At 36.0% G+C, this 22,032-nt stretch overlaps 1 protein-coding gene across 1 annotated transcript in view; it reads left to right on the forward strand.

The window, feature by feature from the left end:
• The first annotated feature begins 208 nt into the window (after positions 1–208).
• LOC145662896 (mitogen-activated protein kinase kinase kinase 7-like) overlaps positions 209–22,032 on the forward strand; it is a 270,133-nt gene continuing 248,309 nt past the window's right edge. Inside the window, exons 1-3 of the mRNA XM_081728891.1 lie at positions 209–556; positions 3,632–3,857; positions 16,704–16,821. Of these exons, the coding sequence (XP_081585017.1) occupies positions 479–556; positions 3,632–3,857; positions 16,704–16,821 (422 nt within the window). The 5' untranslated portion in view covers positions 209–478. The remainder of the gene's footprint in view (positions 557–3,631; positions 3,858–16,703; positions 16,822–22,032) is intronic.

Raw genomic sequence — 22,032 nt, forward strand, 5'->3', positions numbered from 1 at the left:
AGCGATACGTATCGCAAAACATGCAACTAAATATTTATAAATGCTATGCCTATCAACGCCAACGAAAAACTGATTTTGAATTGCGTTGACGCAATATGTTACCTAATGATCCTGACACTCATTTTTAAAATTGTGATAATGTAAAAAGTTCTGGAGTTGAAAATTACATACGACCTGGCAAGACTGTCCTCAGCAGAAACTAAAAATACTTCCAAATTTCAATGATATTCTGTTTGCAAACTTTAGATGTAGGGAAGATTGATATTTCCGAATAAACATGTTTTATACTTTACTTTTATGTAATCGAAATGGGTTTAGATGTCATTCAGTTCTTTGCATAGTTGTAACTTTTGAGAACAGTATAGTATAGAGTGCCCAAGATGGCGCTGGTCAGATGAAATAGGTTGTACGGAACTTCACAATTTCTTGTGTTCAGTCAACTTAACTTTATACAAATATGTCATGGTGAAGGTAACTCATGGCGGTGAAGGAAGGAGCCGGCCAAACCCAAAGCTTCGTGAAAGAAATTGATTATGATGAGATAGAGAAATTCGAGGTGCGTTGTTTTAGTTCTTAATTGAAGGTCAGAAATGCTCACCTTTGTTTTGATTTGTGTTTACTATATAGGATAACATTATGTTTTACATATGAAGGTATTGATGCTTCTAAAATAGTTTTCCTGAAAATAAAATACTTGTTTGGATAATTAACTGCGTAAACAGTCATAAGATTTTCTAATATGACTTACTCATAACAACACGAGTTTCCTGCTTAGAATGTAAACATTGTATATGAAGACTAAATTTATGTAAAAGAAATTAGAGGCATTCTACTGTTCCTTCTGTCATTCATCTTATGGTTATAAAAACATATCAAAGATTGGGTTCACTCGAGCAGACAATTCTACCAAATACAAAATTTATAGATAAAATAACCTACAATGTGAAACATTTTTCGTGAATGTAAGTGATTACTGTCAGTGCACAGCATATTGAAATGAATTTTGAGTGATAGTAAACGCATTGTACATGCAAGTGCGCTCTTCTACTGTCCTTGAATATGCGTATAGCCCCATCGCTGATGCGCCTGCCCTCTGCGGACGCAACCCTCGCTCCCACTTGGGCCTCCCTGATGTGCTCCTGCCCTGACTCGGTTGAATAACATTCATGGTTTTTAGTGGCCACCTACATGTATTGGTATGTTTTATGGATTGTAGTTTTAATGCCATACATTCATACTATATTTATACTAAGCTCTCCTGAGATGAATCTTCAATGGTAATGGAGCTCTTCATTTAGTGCATGCTCTGGTGAAAGAGATACGAAGCTTTAACCTAACCTGAAAACGTAAGAAATGTGGTAAAATTTGGTAGAAAGGTCTGCCCGAGTAATGCCCAAAGATTTGTGGATAAACTAGTTGCACTGTAGTTTATCTTATACGAATCCAAATTGCTAGAAAGTGACGTGATGATTTATAACATATTCAGGTTGAAGTATGTGAAGTCCAGTATGCGGAGGTTCATTAGCGAAAGATTATAATACGTAAAAATACTGCATTTGGTACGTATACTACCATTTGCCGGTTTCCAGAGTCGCTAGGATAATATATTGAAAAATTCATACCGGTACATTGGACGCACAAAACATTTTTATATGTATTAGGTATATTTCGCTCACTTAATGAAAATATTACTGATATATGAACATCACACCAAGACAAGCTTTGTACTGATTTGGTAACCCGTCAGTTGGAATAAGTCAATACCACGGTTGCGTTCACTTCGCTTCTGTTGATGTTCGTGTACCTGACTATAATTGAGATGTTAAGCATCTAGTTGCAACTGCACGTATTCGGAATCATAACATCGGAAACTTTTAAAAAGTTAGCAATGATTTAACTACTATTGATTACTCAAAGTACATGTCGATACGTAGTACAGTACAGTATGGTTTATTGTTTTTGTACTGTTCAGTATGAATTACGAAAGAGTACTCCCTATTCTTGAAAGCAGAAGAATATCATGGGAAATAGACATGAAAGGAAGAAATCATAATTTTATTTCAAGGAATGATAATATGTTTATTTTATTGCCTTATTTATACTAACCTGCATACGTTTAATTTGTCAGCATGAAATCAGTATCTAGGGCTAACGTATTTTTCAGTAACTCAATCTGATTCTAGAGTTGCATAACATTTAGACCTATTTTCATAATAAATGTCGATTCGTATAACTGGAAATAAAAACGAACATTTTTATTACCTATATTATTACATACATGAATAATAGTGACTCACTTATCTACGCCTAGCCCAAACTACTATACTAGCTAGAAACGTAATATTTGCACAAAATATTCCCTTTCCTACGAAAGCAGGGGTTAAGAAACGCCGTTTTGAAATACCTAACCTAAATTTTCTCGACACCGAATATTCTGTGCTATACTTCTGTCAATTGTATTCGACACTTGTGAATTTGTGATCCTTTATTAACAAAGCCATTGCCTTCATCTCTCTATTTCTTTATGTTCAATCATTGTTAGTTGATTAAACCTGTTTTAGGGCACTACTCGGTGCCAAGTTTTTCTATTAATAGATTTTTAGGAGTGGTGTAGGAATGAAATCATAAATAGATTTCGGTTTGCGTCGTACTTACGCTTGGAAAAGGTTCCGGAGAGAACAGAAATACCGTGTAGAATGATGTCTAAAGAGGAGCGGCAGTTTGGGATTTTGAATATTATACTATGTATCAAGAGCAACGTTTAGTAGATCTGATATAACCAGTCAACGTGTTTCAACGTTTTCGTAGCTTGAACTACTAAAACGAATCACCAAACAAAGCAACGTTTTTATAAAATAATAACTGTGTGACAGTTTCGCCAACTAACTGAACATATTGGCTTCATCAGACACTGTCAATTCGTCAGAAATTTTGAATTTTTCTACTCCGGTACTAGACGGGTAACACGTAGCAGAGTTCTATCTTTTTCATGAAGTCTTTTTTTTTTTTCTTCTTTCTTAAGAGAAATGTCTCCATGCTACCTATGATTCAAACTTCTTTTATCCAGATTCCAATTTAAGGTCCTCAGTTCCAATGGAGAACAACTCAAATACGTTTCTATTGGTGATGGTAGAATATAAATGTAATATTCTATTATTTCCAGTTTGATGTTTAGTTTCTTGCAGATCGTTCTGCCAGCTGGTCTACTGGCTAGCGCATGCATCTTTGATGCTCATGGTCCGGAATTCGATTCCCGGTGGGAGAATACAAAAGCAAATCTAATTTTACAATCATTCCTTTTCATTAATCACCCATCCCCTTTAGCCTAAAGAGAATAATTGCGGGATTTTAAACTAAAATTCATTTTGTTTCAGTTCTGGTTTTTCCTGTAGATGTTTTGACAAGTTTTTGTCCTCATATACAAGGTAAGATATTTTTGTCTCTTGGTATTATTGGACAGAAGTTATGCTTTTGGTGTTATGATGAATTTTTACTTTTTTTTTTTTTTATCAAAGACAAGTGCTACAACGTCGTTCAGTGACAGTAAATTCTCCTTCCGTTTGTTATAATGTAGACATCTTTAAATTTCATCTTTCTTCCTTTTGGCGTAATGTTACTTTTTCTCTTTCAGGTAATAGGAAAAGGCTCATTTGGAGTTGTGCGCAAAGGAAAGTGGAGGGAAAAGTATGTTGCTGTTAAATGTATAGAGTCTGAGCCAGAGAAAAAAGCATTTGAAATAGAAGTAAGGCAACTTTCAAGAGTCAGCCATCCGAATATTGTGAAATTGTACGGAGCATGTATGCAGGAGCCTGTATGCTTGGTTATGGAATATGCAGAGGGCGGGTCCCTTTACAATGGTTAGTACTTATTTACGTATATGTGAAAGTGGTATAAAGTATGATTATTAAGCACTTGGAGTAAATGAAGACAGCTTTGAATTAATGAATGTCCTGCAAATAAATGACACTTGCCTCAGTCCAGCCAAGTTCCAAGATAGACAAGTTACCAACTTATATTTAATGTATGACTTATAGGAAAATGCAGATTTTACAAAATCGGAACCAAGTTAGGCAGTGTGCTAACTTACAAATGTGGTCAAGTTAACAAGTTTTAATTTATTAATGCAAATTAGGGATGGCCAAAATTTTCCGGAATCGAAAATTTTACTTTCCGGATTTCGGAAAAATTCTGGAATTGGCCATCCCTTGCTAGTAGCTGTTAAAATAGTAGAAAATACACCATAATGAATATATACTGTAAGTTGTATTAGTTTCATATAGTTGGAGATGTCTTATCACTTAGGCAGAGAATTGCTACTGCAGTTATTTACTGCTTTATGAGGAAGGTGTTATTTTCACACACAAAAAAGTCGCCAGTTATTTCTCAAACATTATCGTGTTCCCACCTGCAGCTGCTCCAAAGCACTGCATACTACTTTTTAACCAAACGAAAGGCAGTAAAGGAAAAGAAATCTCAACAATCATTCTGGTAACATTCGCTTATTGTCAACATAACTATGTACAATAAATACAAATTTATAATTTTTGACTTTACGAAGTATACAATGTAATTATTCAATAATTAACATAAGCAGGCATTCATTAATTTATATCAATATAATCGGGTGGTTGATGGCTCAATGGTAGAGTTTCTATGAATGGAATTCTAACCCAGGTCATGTAGGTTTTCAATGGCTAATATTGTGTTTGCAAATTTTCCCGTGGTTCTCTTGGTTCCCTTTCTTGTATTTCTGGTTCTCTTGGTTCCTTTCTTGTATTTCTTCCATCATTACTCTTAACGAATTTAGTTTACCAAAACTCTATAGCCCTATATTCATTCTGTCCGTCAGGGAAACAAACAGTCCCAAGAACTATCTGATGGATTACCATCAATTTTGGTCACGATGTACAGAGTCAATAGTTAAGAATCGAGTTCCCTAACGAATGTAAAATTCAAACCGGAAGCGGTACAAATCAACCATTTCCGGTTTTAACGTTAATCATTATACAGTAAATATGGTAATAGATAGCGAGAAGCGGTTTCCAGTAGTCGACATATATAATAGAATGGTACCCAATTTGTGTATCTGCTGAAAATAGTGAGCTTAGGTATTTAGGGAGCATTTTCCACTTTAGGAAATGTGTGCTTGGTAAAGAATGTAGAGAATTACCTGGATCAAACGGAAAACAAATGAGAAAGTGTTAGAAATAGTACGTAGGAAAAATAGAACAATTTTAGGTGTAATAGAAACGAGCAAGAGAAACTGGTTGAAACATTACCTTGAAAGGAACTGTGCCATGAAGAACGTGCTAGTACATATGGTGACAGGAGGACAGGGTTGGCAAAAACCAGGGTTTTTATTGAAAAAAAAACCAGGGTTTTTTGGTTTAAACCTGTTTTTTTTATTTTTTTTTTAATAATTTGCTCTGTGTATTTATATCACATATGGACAGAAAAAAGTTTGTTTCGCCTTGGTGTTATTATACAACAACCGGGTTATGCTGGAAGGGGTTGGTTACATAAGCTTAAAGCGAAATCCAAACCACTTCTCGGCTTACATCCGAGAGAAATTGTCCTCCGTTTGAACACAAAACCGGGATTAACTGGCGAAATGTCTGCCGACTCCTGATAAAAATACGTTGTACTGATATTTACATATTTGTTAATATAATTGTCAAAAGTCATTTCAGAAGAACAAAAAAATATACAGTTGCACAAGTGAAACCATTATACAGAATTACATATGAACAGTTTCAAAATATAGCAGAGTACAGAAGAACTAATTTAGTCCAAGTTAGTTTACTACGACTTTTATTAGTCCTAGTTAAAGAAATACGACGACTTAATTTGCATATCTTAAAGAAATACGACGACTTAATTTGCATATCAGTAAGAAAAGTGAACAAAGATATGAATTATTTGTGTCTACCTTGGTTCTGACCCATTTATGTATAAATATATACAAAAGATACTTCTGATTAAATGACTGTCGTGGTGCCCCCCCCCCCCCCCCCAAAAAAAAAGTACGGCACTTCGATGTCTTTTACTAACAGTAAACATTATTAAAACGAAACAATATTCAGAATTTTTCTTTGATTGCAATTGCATAACAATAATAACTATAAAAAAAATCACAAAAGAAACATTCATAAACTTACAAAAATAACAAAAGTTGCTTTTGTAGCATAATCTCTTTGAGTACTGAATGGGGAATTTAGATCTGAATATAATACGAATAATATACGGGAGTGAAACGTGATAACCCACAAATGTGTGTTCATCAAGATTTTACGAACACTTACACTTTTACGATCATTTTTCGTTTTTTTGTTTAAACCAGTTGGTTTTTTCTTAAAAAAAAAACCAGCTGGTTTAAACCAGCCAACCCTGCAGGAGAAAGGGAGCGGCGAAAGAGGCTACAGTTGATGGGTGGATAAAACACGAATCAAAAAGCAACTGTGCCATGAAGAACGTGCTAGTACATATGGTAACAGGGGAAATAGGGAGCGGCGAAAGAAGCTATAGTTGATAGGTGGATAAACACGAGTCAAGTAGTATAGGTTTGATTACTTGACCTGTTATGAGTCAAGTGGTGTAGATTTGATGCGAATGCATTGTTTAAGCGTAGCTGTGACTTATTATATCTATTGATATATGCTGAATTTTGACAACACCGAGGGGAAGATTGACTAGTCGTATAACTTAAAACATGGGTAGGAGATGTCGTTTACCGTACAATATTTAGGTTTCCTTGCCTTTGTGAATATGTTCGAAAAATGTATCGCTTTCGTAGCTCATAAGTAGCAGCAATGTAAAGCAGATGTAAATCATAGATTTCTTTGGTTTTGATCAATTGGTTTCTCAAAATGCCATACTACAATCGAATGATCAACGCGTAGTTTCTCTGCAACCTTTCGTGTTGTCGTTTTTCTCAGAACTGCTTCGGGGATCAGCTTCAATTTATAGTGTCCAACAACCGTACGACGTTAGTGATCTTCCAAGAGTTAGTCACCACGACCGAATCTTTATAACCAACCTTCTATTGTATGTTCACCTATATTATCATAATTTATATCTCACTTTCATTAATATTTCAATTTGTTTGTTGTCCCCTGCGATCGAATTTAAAGTTACGCTGCGTTAGAGTTTGGAAAATTATATAATATTTTGGCTTCCTACCAGGGTGGATTGATTTAAATCAGTCTGATTTAAATCACGATTTTAATCAAGATTTAAATCACTTGATTTTTTTAATAAAAATCGTTGATTTAAATCAAATTCCGAAATAAATTAATTTAAAGTGGAAATAAATAAAATCCCGTTTCTGTTCTGTTATTTCGATTATGGAAGATAATAATCATAATACAATGAAACTCAAATGTATGTACAGCACAGTATGAAAACGAGTATCATGCAGAGGATGATTAGGGAAAATCCCGTTTTGAACGGGTAACGGGAGAATCCTGCTTTCTTCTCTTCGTAACATAGGGTTTTTAAATCGTTAACTATTCCAACGGAGAAATCACCATCGACATTTAAGACAAAAATTATTTTATGACCACGTCTATTTGTTTGTTTCCAGATAATAGGGGCGTATTTACAGGGGTCTTATCCCCTTTCCGAAACAAAACAAAAAAAAAAAAAAATAAAAAATAAATAAATAAATAATAAAACTTTAGGCGAAATGCATGTACTAAATACATAGAAGTTCCTCGGGTTCGTAATACGGCAAATTTTGGATGCGTTAAAATATCGAATAATACTTTTGATAAAGTGGATTCTTTCAAATATCTAGGATCAATATTAACAGACGAAAACGATATTTACGAAGAAATTAAATGTCGACTAAAAGCAGGGAATTCGTGTTATTATTCAGTTCAAAATCTCTTGTTGTCACGAATTCTGTCCAGGAATTTGAAGATTAAAATATATATGCCTGTTGTTCTCAGGGTGTCTAGCAAGCAAGCATAATCAAATTCCCTGACAAAATTATAATTTTCCCTGACTGTCATTCTTTTTTTCAAGTAACTCATGAAAAGTAATTTATATTTAAATCATGAAAATGAAATCTTTCAGTTTTACGTCCCACGGTTATGCCGGTTAGGCTAAAGGAGACGGTGATGATGAGTGATGAATGAAATGAAGAAAGTGGGAGAAAACGGGAGAACCCCGAAAAAACCTACGACCACGGTGTTTGCCCACCACAAAGTCCACACGGCGCGAGCTGGGATCGAACCAGGGAACCCAAGCACCGGAGGTGAACGCTCTACCAGTGAGCCACCGCGCCCCCAACTTATATTTAAAGTGAACTGTAAGTTTTCACCATTGTTTATATGCTTGTACAATATTCTACAAACGTACAAACGAACCAATTCATTTACCTGTAATTTATGACTATTTTAGTGGCATTCCTTCACCCCTCACATCCTGGGAAAGATTTTTTCCTGACAATGAAATTCCCTGACATTTTCCCTGACCCTGCAAATTCCCTGACTTTCCCTGACTGGTAGACACCCTGCTTCTGTATGGTTGCGAAACATGGTCGCTTACTATGAGGGAAGATCGTAGACTGAAAGTATTTGAGAACAAGATCCTGAGACGAATATTCAGACCCAAGAGGAGCGGGAATGGGGGAAACTTCATAACGAGGAACTACATAATTTATACGGTTTACCAAACATTGCAAGGGTCATCAAGTCTAGGAGACTCAGGTGGGCAGGTCATGTAGCCAGGATGGAAGAAAATAGGAACACTTTCAAATTCTTAACTGGAAGACCAATCGGAAAACGACCATTAGGAAGATCTAGGCGCAGATGGGAGGACGATATTAAGATGAATCTCGCAGAAATAGGAATACAAAATAGAAACCGGATCCAGTTGGCTAAGGATAGAAGTCAGTGAAGAGCTTTTGTGAACGCGGCATTGAACCTCCGGGTTCCATAGGCCATAGTGTTAATTAGTTAATTTTGGGCGAAATTTATGTACTTTACATGTATTTCGTGGCGCTGGCTAGTTTCGATTTTTTTTTTAAATATACTCCTGCCAAATATCAGGAACTTTTGTGAAAAGAAAAGTGTCATGTTGATAAACGTTGCTGGAGGTTTTTCCTTAATGCTTAAGAAATATTGTTTCGGATTGAAATAGGTTAACGATTAATTCGAAATTAAACCAAAATACTTTCACTTAAATGGCATAATTGTCATTTAATATTAATTTCTAATGTTTTTTCTCCAGTTCGCTACTTGTATTATACGAGGAGAAAGATTTGATTTAAATCAAAAAAATCGATTTAAATCAAAAAAATCAACAAAAATGATTTTTATTAAAAAAATCATGATTTTTTTCCACCCTGCTTCCTACTGTCTCAGGCATGAAAATAGATGAGTAGAAAATAGATTTCCTATGACATATTTCTACAATCTGCTAAACATAAGCTTTCAGACGATATTAACAAGGGATACAACCAGTGTATTTTATAGGGATTAGATTTGTGAGCTGACGGCATCTATGGCTATTTACCCCGTCACGTATGAGGGTGACATCCCTCGGCGAGCACACTATCCGAGGAAAGGGAAGAAAGGAAGCGGCCAGGGACCTGTATGTTAGGTACCACCCCGGCATTTTCCTAGTGTGAATGAGGGAATCTCAGGAAAAACCTCACTCAAAATGGCTGGCCTGAAAAAGCTGTTACACTTTTTCAATCGGGTGTCCCCACCGGGAATCGAACCCGGGACCGCTCGCACCAAAGACGAGAGTGTTAACGACTACGCCACGCGGGGCTAAAGCATATTTTATTATCACTGGTATGTGTCGAAATAAAAGTTCCCGAATTTTTACATTAATTTTGTGCAGACCAAGCGAATAGAACACGGGGATATCCTACAGTCCATCAGAATATTGTATCCAGATAACTTCAAAGCCAATTGCTACTTCATTTTGCGTATATCATGCTGGGTTCAGATACGAGTCGCCACTGGTTCTATTAGTAAATTATTACACAAAGACTACTGTTTGCGTTATTTCCAAAAGTCAAGTACAGTAGACTCTGTACTATCCGGCCTAGTTAAGAGACAGGAAAAGAAAGAAAGAGAGAAAACTCCGTAATAAAGTGAGAAATGTTTCGTAAACGATCTACTAAACTTGTAACGCTTTCATAAAAACGCGACTGTGCCAAGAAGAAACAGTCATCGATCAAGGACATTTTCAAAAACTAGAAGCTATATGTTTCGACTCTTTTGGGCCTAGTTAATTTTGATCGCGAGGCTTAAGGGTGATCCGTACTACTTACGGCAGTACGTCAGTGCAAAAGTTGAGAACTCCTGGTTTACATTTTTTCATGTTTCCTGCAAATTTATTAAATTTTTATTAAATTTATTAAATTTTTATTCTGCCCTTTTATTCTTTTTGACTTCCTTTTCGTGTAATAGCATTTAAACGTATGTTACAATATTAACAAATATTTATAAATTACTTGTCTGTACTAAGTATTCATGTAATATTAATAAGACGAAATGTGAAGTAAAAAGTGTGTTTTTAATTGTATGTGTGGAGCAACAATCATAGTACTCCAGTGTACCCGGCATTTTTGTTATCCGGCTTGCCGTTCTGCAACGTTAGACCGGATAGTTGGTAGTCTACTGTATTTACGATACACGAGATGAGAAATTTTCAAAGGGAGACGAAAAAGGGTTGCCTAGAATCGATTTAAGACGAGAGAGAACCGTTTGGGAATCTAGGCGGTACTTTTACAAAAAATGAGACGAGACAATAGTAGTTTTTTCTCGTTTCGTGGGTAATACTAATATGGGCATTTTAAGAAAGTAATTGCCATCTCTCTTCTGCTACTGCCCCGTCGAATCTCCAAAAATCCTTTCCTAGTGGTACCTACTGTATGTTTTGTCCAAATTTCAAGTTTCTATCTTAAGCTGTTTGGTCTGAACGTTGTTCAGTCAGTCAGACACTCACTCAGTCAGGTCTTTTTTCAAATATAGAGATGTATGAATACAGGTCACTACTAAAGGGGAAGGAACGTGCCCCGGACGTGTGTAGTTGGAGGGGCGCCTAAAAGGGCAGTAGATAGATAGATGAGCATAAATTAGGGGGCGCCGAATTTCATGTTTGCCCCGGGTGACTTAAACCTTCTATGAATAAGGAAAATATAATGTCCATGAAGTTGACAAGTCATTTACGTCAGACCCCAATTTCGACTTGACACGTCGCTAGTGCTACGTTAGTGTTCAATAGTGACGCAAATCGTTAGTACTCCACAGATAACGTGTACCTTTTAATGATAAGTATGGGCCTTGTAACTGCATGCCAATAGGCCCACATCTAAGAATCTTCTCAAAAATGAGGTTAACAGAACGATGTAAGTGCTCATTAGTGCCATTAATATTAACGTTAATGCCTCCATCGTACAGCTCTTGGCGTAATAATATGACTTTAACAACTTTATACATCACGCTCACTTTATTAAAATTAGCCAAACGAACATAATAACACCACGCTCTTTGTTAGAATCTCAATGCGTTCCTCAATTGTCGCGAACATAATGCACAATGTGGATGTGCTGCCTGACGTGCCCAAGTTAATTACTTTCTTTTGCAACTATTGTTTATCTGTTATTTATTGCTAGTCTGCAGAGTATTCCGTACATTAATATGCCCTTGTTTTTGATAATCGTTGCGTATTTACAAGTAGTATGTTCATTACTGTTAAAAGATATCAAAAAACAATAGATAACGTCAGCTACTTAACGGTTCATATTTTTCTTTTCTAGTACATAAACTAATTATAATAATATTCCACGATAAAAGTTATCAATTGCATCGCATTGGCAACAAGCAACGCATATTTTAACTTCATAAAAATTCGTTTCTCACGATTTTCTCGGAAACTACGCATGATAACTGATCTTAATTATGTCATTTTGTTTATCTCGGTGTGATATATGTTTTATCTCTGGACAATATCACAGTAAAACAAAAATTAAATATTAGGAGTACATCATACTTTTGGCTACATCTCATTAACCATGGAAAGATTGAGTAGTGTATACTTCAGGATGTAAGTTTCAGCTTAACTTGCATCATACGTTCTTAGGATTGCAAAAAGGAAATTTGTTCCTTTGCATTAAAACAAAATTCTTAAGATTACAAAAAGGAAAATAATTTTTCCGAAATCGGAATCTTCTAAATTCCGGATTTTTTCCGAATTCGGGATTTTTTTTCGATTTTGCTTTCCGGATTCCGGAAAGTAAAACTTCCGGAATTGGCCATCCCTAATGCAAACCTATGATGTTTGAATTAGATATTGAACTTCGTTCATTGCATGATTGTTTTTACCTATGTTTGTAGTCGTAGTAGCGTTGTAATGTGAGTTTACACGACGAACTTGGTCCTTTTCGACCAATAGCGATTTTGGCTGAATATACGGTTTGGTCCTTTTCGACCAAAAAAATTATTTAGACCAATAACTAATGTAGCACTTCCTGCATCAAACCTTCCGCTGCTCGCATTTGTGAGTTCTAAAACGATCAAAGGAACACGTGACAGAAAAATGGTTCACCAGTTGTAACCCAAACAAACCAAAAAATTGGTTACTTTTCCTCCTCTTCTTTTTTTTTTTATTTCTTCACGTTGACTTTTGTGACCGCTTGCTTATCAATTATTTCTGCTGACACGAGGAGATTGTTTCTGTTGTGAGGAACTCAGCTTACACTTCGAGGTGTTTACTATTAATGATGTTGATGAGAGAAGGGAAAAAGTGTGTGTGTGTGAATGCGTTTGTGTGTGTGTGTGTGTTTCTGTCCAGACAGTCCACACTCTATCCCTTTGGGTGTTTCATGGTACATTGCGTTATAACTCTCCTATTTGAGCTTTCTCGTCCGGGTTTTTTTGTTTGTTTGTTTTTCAAGTCCAGAGGATTGTAGAAGACCTTACGTATGGTTTCACACCCTCCTGCGTCGAGACATAGGAGGTGATGACGTCATAATTCTCAAATATATATTTTCTTTTATTAAGCCTATGTTCATTATTTTTTGGCGGGGTTATTTTTGCACGTGGAAGATTGAAATTTTGCACAAACATTCACTCCACCGAGTAGTATTCAACAGATTTTTTTTCAGATTTCTGCGTTAAAACAGGGGGGATCCAGAGGGGCAAAAAGTTGAAAAAAGGGATATTTTTATCAAAAAATCCCTTTCTTCGGGATTTTCCCGCCTTAAATACATGATGGAGACATATGAATGGTACCGCCTGAAAGGCAGTTCTATTCTAAAGAAAATGATGTGCAAACCATGATTCTAGGGTAATTAGGGATGTCTCAGTTAATTTTTACAAAATATCCCTCTGTATACGGGAATATGATACATTGTTGGTATTAAATTTTTTTGGCGGGCTTACTTTTGCACCTAGAAGATTGAAATTGTGCATAAACATTCACTCCACCGAGTAGTATTCAACAGATCTTTTTTCAGATTTCTGCGTTAATACAGGAGGGGTCCAGAGGGGCTAAAAGTTGAAAAAAGGGATATTTAGACCCAAAAAATCCCTTTTTTCGGGATTTTCCCGCCTTAGATACATGATGGAGACATGTGAATGGTACCGCCTGAAAGGCAGTTCTATTCTGAAGAGAATGATTGGCGGATTATAGTTCTCAGGTAGATAGAGATGTCTCAGGATTTTTTTTTTTTTTTTACCTGAGATTATGGTGTTTTTGCGGTAATTTGGGGCATTGTGGGAATTCTTGATAAAATTTCTTCCGCCCTTAGTATTCAAGATAGAAATTTAAAATTTGGCACACACATTCAGTATACCAAGTACTATTTATCAGATTTTTTTTGAGATCTCTACGTTTACACATGGCGAGGGGTAGGGGGAGAAATTTCATTTTTCTTTCCTAAAAGCAAATTTACTATTACAACAATACTAATAACGCATAAAAGATTAAAAATTCCGTATATATAAATAACTCAAATACAAAATAGAGACATTCGTGAACAACATTCTTTTTGTTTCATGTGTTTGGATAAATAGGAGTGAAGATATGGACTTGTTTGTAAACTCTTACGAAAACGCTTTAAATGGCGCCGTATAAAAGGGCCTGCGGCATTTAAATCCCTTCGTCGTCTAAAGGTTATGTCTTATATTATATTATTATTATTATTATTATTATTATTATTATTATTATTATTATTATTATTATTATTATTATTATTATTATTATTATTATTGATTTGAAGTTCAACTCTTTCAGCATAAGTATAAAGCGTAGACCGAACCACGGCAAGGTTCTAGAACAGAGGCCCTCTTCCAGGTTCACGACCCAAAGGCCAAGTTATGTGAATTACGACAAAGTAAACTATTTCAGACTATTAACTAACCAAAATACCACTTGCATAAAAGGATTTCTTCGAATAATCTACATTGTAAAATAACAGTTAGGAGCAGAGTCCCCACACCTCCCAAACATACGGGGTCATTTAACTCGAAGTGGCAGAATAGTTGTGAAATGGAATGTAGTGAATCACTCACCTCAAGAAGCTTACAGTCCTTCGATGTAGTCTCCACCAGCCTGTTGAACCCTTCTCCAGATGTCTGGTAACCGTTGAATACGTGTCAAACCATCACTTTGTGAGAGGCACGAACAATGCTGAGAATGTCTCTGAAACGTTTGCCCCTGAGAGGTTCTTTCGTTTTTGGAAAAAAGATCAAAATCGTAGGGGCTCATATCCGGGGAGTATGGCGGGTGCTCCAGTACCTCCCAACCCCATCGTCGTAACAGTCTACTCGATTAGCTGTATTGCAGCTGGCATTGTCGTGTAGAAGAATTGGTCCAGACTCCAGGAGGTGTGGACGTTTGCGCCGCAATGCTGTTCGCAAATGGTGACTGAGGTATAAAGCATAGTATGCAGCATTGACGGTAACGCTCGGTGGAACTTGATGTGACAGGATAATGCCTTCGTGGTCGTATGACATTATCAACACCACCTTCACGTTTGCTGGCTCTTGCCTAAGCTTTTTCGGTCGTGGATTCTGGGTGGCGCCATTCACTCGGCTGACGTTTCAATTCAGGCTCGTAGGATCTTCTCCACGTTTCATCACTTGCAATAATGTGGTGCAAGAAGTCATCACCTTTCTCATTGTAACGTTGAAGGATAGGCTCGTACATTCTCACCTATGCCACTTTTGAACCTCGGTCAGAGCATGGTGTACCCATCTGGCTGCAATTTTCCCTATGCCAAGATACTGTGTTAGCATGCAGAACACTGATCTGGAAGAAATGTTCAGCTCGTGCGCTAATTCACCATATGTCCAGCGCCTATCACCGTCAAGCAGTGTCCGTAATCTTGCAAGATAAATTTCGTTCGTAGCCGTTCGCGTATGCCCTCCACCGTGCATTTTGTCTGTTGTCTGTTGTTCCGCCTGCAATACTGCAACCCATCTTGCCACTGTCCGATACAGTAGAGCAGCTTGATCACAGGCCTCTACTAATCCTCTGTGAATCGTCCTAGCATTTCGCGTTTGTGCCACCTGGAATTTCATAAACACACGCTGTTCTGTACGCCTGAACTTTGCGTTAGGGCGATATTTCACACAACAGTCACTTTAACAATATCTACTCGCCACACACACCGTAATATGAAACCGCAACACTGTTGAACTGACTCGTACACATCCACGGAACACACTACGTTCGTCATTTGTTTCCTTCCCACACGACACTCCAATCGTAGCATTGTTGTTGTCGGTTCGAATTAAATGACCCTCGTATATTATTTTAGAATTATGTTAGTAGAAAAAATCCTTCAGTGTAAGTGGAATTTTGGTTAATTAATAATTTCGATTAATTTATTTTGTCGTAATTTACCCTACTTGCCCTAAAAAACAAAGCAAACCAGGAACATTAGACAATGCAAAACTATATACCCATTGCAAACAAATGAATTTCAAGGAACACTATACTGTATGCCACAAAAAAATTTGTAAACCCATAAAACCCAAACATACATGAATCAAGAAATTGAACATCAAATGAAACTATAAAATGTACACAGAATACACGAAGAGTAAAGCAATATATTACCATATTTAAATACAGTGACAGATTCACACAATACCACGTCTACCGCCAATGAACAATTCAACATCGACTCCGAATTCGAAAACAAAACAGTGAAATTTCGAATAAAATAAAAAACAAACTGAAAATTTATGCACGTAAAATCAAAGAAATAAAAAAACTTAAATTATCTAAAATTATTATTTATTAAAATATTATTATTAGTTTATGTATGAAACAATAGACCTAATACAACTAGTGTGGTTAAGTTAACAAACGTGATAATGGACTGTTCAAATATTAAAGTCCAGTGTTCTTAGAATAATATATTGTAACGATAAAGTCCAAAAATGGAAGAAAAGAACACGAAACAGAATAAGGAACGAAAAGGAACCAAAACAAGTTACGCAACATATATTTCATTAGTTTTATAAAGGAGGATCTGTGTTCTAGAACCTTCCTTCGAAGTACATAAGCTTCCACTCCAATTGGACGCAGATCTCCTGTCCCGAAGGAGAGTATGCTAACTATATATCCATAAGGGATCTCAAGCCCTATCGTGTTTAATGAGTATCTTCAAGAATTAAGTCGTTTGCAAAGAGTGATACTTAGTGATTAATGTTATGTATCTTTTATTTTAGTTTTACATGGATATCCACAACTGAGGTATACTGCAGGTCATGCGATGAGTTGGGCCCTTCAATGTGCAAGAGGTGTAGCGTACCTTCACGGAATGACGCCGAAGGCATTGATTCATAGGTAATATTTTATGCTACAAAATTATGAAATTGTAACATATTAATACAGTGAAATTTGCGTGTATGGCGTTTTAGTGAACGCCAAATTCACACACACACACAAAAGTTTTACGTCCCAGTGTTAAGCCGGCTAGGCTAAAGGAGACGGTGATGATGAGTAATGAATGAAATTGTGGAATGAAGAAAGTAGGAGGAAACGGGAGAACTCCGAGGAAACCTACGCACACAGTGTTTGTCCACCACAAAGTTCACTTGGCGTGAGCAGGGTTTGAACCCGAAATCCCATGCACCAGAGGTGAACGCTCTACTACTGAGCCACCGTGGTCTCTGCCCAATTCACAAATACTATAATTGATATATTGAATATGCCGCAAGTATGTCATACCCGCTAGATAATTATGTACAGGATCCCAAGTATTATAAACGAGTTACGGAACACTACGCATTTTATTATTTTTGTTTCGTGAGGTTTTAAGATCGTCAATACAATATTTACTATCTTAATATCTTCACATATTCTACATTCATTTAGTAATATATATTTGGGTAATTAAGTGAACACGATTAAGTTATGGTGCAATAGAAAAAAAAAACGCAGTTGCGCACAACTTCTGCTTGGGTAATTAGACGCTACAGTTTGCGTTAATAAGAAGTACGATGTTATTTGAGTACTTTATATTCATATTTTTAATGCAGTACAACAGCTTAAAAGGGTGGTTGCAAGGAGCTCTGTTTGAACCGAAGATAAGGAAAAGTTCGAATTTCCGTGCACGAAGCATTATACACACAAATTTTGTGCTTATTATGGTCAGTGCATCCCTGTAAAACTAATGAAAAAGAAAAGTTTTGCGAAATAATTCGATTTGCCGGGCACGCATATAAACTTCGGAAGCTTCACAGCCAGTGCATTTTGCATGGTGTCAAGTGTTACTTACCACGCACTTGTCCTTCAGTTTATCTTTTCCACGTTCTCCATAAATGCAACAAAGCTCGTTTACGTTATTTCTTCTCCACTAAATACTCAATCGAAATTTATCTGAGCATCATCTAATTCCCTGTCAGTGTATAGTTCTTTAGAGTCTACTTCAGATTTCCCAAATGATGTTGATATGACTTCTCTTTTCATTTAATTTTTTTCTTGTGAGGATATATTTAATCAAAATTCAATTTATTTCTTCCTCCCGTTATTGGCTTTCCTTTGAATCTATTCTTTCTGCTTTGTCTTATTAATTGGCTTTTAATTTAACCTTCAAGGATGTGCTGGTTAGTATTTGTGAATATTGTTTTGTGTATAGGGTTAATTTGCTGTAATTCCCTTACCTCTTCCCACTGGAATCGCAGCGAGTGAAAAGAATGAATTAGATTTACATGTTGAAGTGGTCCATGATCTTGAAAGCTTGGGGTTTGTTTAATGTCCTCTTGATTTACGGTGATAGCTGGAGTTCGTTCGGCTGGATTAGTCACTGTGGTTGATTTTGGAGTTTTCAGGTAAAGAGATCCTTCTACTGAGAAATCGAGTTTACTGTTGGACTGACATCGATATCAGTTAAATATCAGGATTAAATAGGAATATCTCAGCAGCACGAAACCTAGAAATGAAATTAAAATAATGTGGCGTTTTTCAAAAACGCTGTATTGAAAAGTTCTGCTATCGTGTGCTCAGGCTTTTTATGATCTGTTTGGAAGATATATTTGATTTTCCCTATAGAGAGCTCTCTTGAGTGGATAATAAAGTGTTACGTGTAGAAGTTGAGGGCAGTAGGAGAGATACCGTGTGAATGTAATCACCCCTGAAGTACAACTGCCGTGGTGGTCGAGATATAGTAGAACTGGATCATGTTGTATTGGACTAGAATAAGGAAGCCAGTTCAAAGAGCTCAGTACTATTTTTGAACACTTTGTACAAGTCCAGTTTTCTAAAGTGTGTTAGTTACTCTCTTAAGCGGATAGATCAATATTGGAGGGATTTTGTGTCCAACACTCATAGCGAATAGTTATGGTTAGCTTTTTTTTTTTTTTTTTTTTTTTTTTTTTTTTTTTTTTTTTTTTAAAGCAGATACTGAAGAACCCACTCTCTTCCCTCCTTTTCTTCCGATATTTGTTCTGTAATGTCATAATGCCGGTCTCATCTTGATTGTAAATTCTATGATGAGGAAATTTAAATCTTTTCCATAACCGTTTTCAGATAGTTTTTACATCTTTAGAATTAAATGCGGTAGTCGTGTTCAAACGTGTTTTCTCGAATTCCTAAGCCAAATATTAGGATGGCGCTTCCAGGTAACTTAGATTTTTGTCAAATTTATAGTCGATATTCTTCTCTGCATATCGAAATGCCAGACTTTCTAAGCTGTTTGATTGGCAGTCCACTTCTTTGAAGAAGACTAATTTTCTATCTAATGTGGAGATAATGATCGGTTTGGGATTAACCTTTTACTCAAAATCGGTTCTGAAATGTTTGATCCAACTTCACTCATTTTTCTTGCATCCTTTCTAATTGCATCGAGGGGATTTTGTACGTTTCTTGTGAGAATAGGAATTCTTGCTTATTTTTCTCGTATAATTGCGAGGTATTTCTTAAAGAATAAAAAAAAAAAAGAGAGAATTAACTTAGATCTTACTTTGTATTTAAATGTGTGTATGGGGAAAAGGGAATCGTGCGAAGGGCGTATAATTATCGAACATTGGCGTCCCAACAGACCTCACTAGTAACGACGAAATTATAAGTGAATACGAAGAAGGAATTGAATTTTCTCCGGCGACGTGATTTTAGTAACTCTTCTTGGGCTATCAGCCAGGTGAAGGTATTGACATCTGACGTTTCGAATGCAGATATCGCATTGATCTTCAGGGATTTTTCATCACTTTTCATATCAGAATCCAGGAGTCGTAATTTACTTGAAGTCAATTTTTGAAACTGGTAACTCCTTTTGTTTTATACCAATGTTTCGATTCTTATGATACGTGATTGGGCAATAAGTAGTGCCACTGTAGATTTTGGGCTCTTGTTTTTCTTTCAAGCTTATTGATTGATTGGTTGATTTGTATGGGATAGGAAGTTTATTAGCAGTAAAGCTATATAGGACAAGACCTACAATTTAAAGTAGAATTTAAACAACTGTTGCACTTTCAGTCTCCCCATCAAGAACTGAACTCAGGACTTTGTTCACTGAAGACATGCACATTTACCACTTTTATTTTCCGTTTTGTTCTTTAAAATACGAAAACATTAAATATACCTATTCGTCCCTTTTTTTATCGCTTTATTTTGAAACTAACTTTTCTCATATTGTCTCCTAATACATGTACTTTAGTTGCTTTTGTTCTACTTTTTTATATTATACAAACAACAGGAACAGTTTACATTTTAAATTTTCAGTCAAAATTTTATTACCTTAGTATTAGTTATTCATATTCCTCAATTTTAGAAGGGATGAAGGACTGGTTTCTTGTGCATTAAACTTTTTTTTTTTTTTCATTACATTTCAATGCCATTTTAAAGAAAATAAGAAATCATGTTCGAAATAGAAGTTATATTCTTATTCTTATTATTAGCTTATGTAAGTCCAAATCTGGATGAGAAAATGCCACAGTTTATGTAGAACACTTTCGGTCAGGTTTCGAAATTTGAAATAGATTTTGTAATTATGCTTTTATATGTCCTTTTTGTTGTTATGTTTTGTTTTAGGACTTAAAAGGACTTAAAATGTTCAGTGTCAGCAAAGTTAATGGTCTCACCTAAGATATATATATATATATGTACGGTGCAAAATTTCGAAATCAGACGCACTCGCCAATCCAAAAATAATGGTTGCCAGTATCTCTCACGTACAAATTATGAGAGGTCCTCACCCGGGCTTTGGTTTGACAAGAAAGAGATTATATCAGGTCACAAAATTTTAAAACCAGACAATTAGTTTCAGGATAATCAATTTTGAGTTGGACAATTCATATACATGTTAAAAAATATCTTCATTAAGACTTCACGTTTGTGTAACGCTCTTCCTGTGCACTGAAGTACCAGTTGTCGATTGTAGTTTTTATTATTTATTATATATAAAGCACTGGTCAATTATTTTCGTGTGAAACAGAAACTGCGCAGCTCTGTGAGTAGGCAGAAACCATTCCTACTGAAACTGGTTGCCAGCTCTAAATTTGTAGTCGCCAATGGCGACCAGGCAGCCGGAAATTTTGCGCCCTGTGTATACATAACAGGATCCCTACAGACCAGCAAAATTAAAGAATGTCAGAGAGACCAAATAGTCGTGTTGTTGTATTCGATAATGAAGGCAACTTTGATGTAATAAAGTTATTTGGGATTTAGAGATCATGCAATACAACAATATAGAATAATAGATTACACATGCATTAAGTTATATCAAGGTGTCTTGTGCCATTGTTTGTGGTTTGGTTCGTTATCTAAAATCAGTTGGGCTACAGCATCTTGAATCCTTTAATGTAAACAGTGTGGCGCTTCTGACCTGAATTGAAATACTTTTTTCTTTTTCTTTTTTTTTTTAAAAAGGGTTTTCAGTTCGACCTGTTTATATCGTACTTAACGGAATCCTTCTGAATTGTATCCTTATTTTCGTTATTAAATGCGTGTAGTTCGAGGGCATCGTGCAGTTGAATATTGGTATGAACTGTATCACTTTTAGTCGAAACGCTAGGGAAACTTTTGTTTGACTGACTTCTTTCATTAGGCCTTGACCTGTAAAACTTAGAAAACTTGTTATTCAAACAACATCTTGCAAAATGGTTCACCAATCTACAGGAGAAACAACGTGCGCCCTTTGCTCGGCATAGGTTAGCTGAATGTCTAATTCCACAAGCTTTACATTTTCTAAAGCGCCAGTAACGATTGTATTCTCGTTGTGCAGACCGAAAATATGATGAATTATCAATTTTCATGATTGATTTCCTGTCTTCGTGATTTACAGAGGGCTCACTTTGTTTGACCATCTCCAGTGCGTGACTCAAAGTTAGATTTGGTACTTCTAGCATTCTATTCCGAACACATTCATTCCTAACACCACAAATTAGCTGATCTCGAATAATCTCTTCTGTCAGTGAATCAAATTTGCACCTGTTTGCCTGCATCTTCAATTGCATTACATACTGGTATATTGATTGCCAAGACTGTTGCTTCATATTATAAAAGTGATACCTTTCTTCGACCACGTTTAACATAGGTCTGAACTGATCCAGGAAAAGT

The sequence above is a fragment of the Thermobia domestica genome, chromosome 10 (genome assembly GCF_964235325.1).
Source record: "Thermobia domestica chromosome 10, izTheDome1.hap1.1, whole genome shotgun sequence".
Classification (NCBI taxonomy): domain Eukaryota; kingdom Metazoa; phylum Arthropoda; class Insecta; order Zygentoma; family Lepismatidae; genus Thermobia; species Thermobia domestica.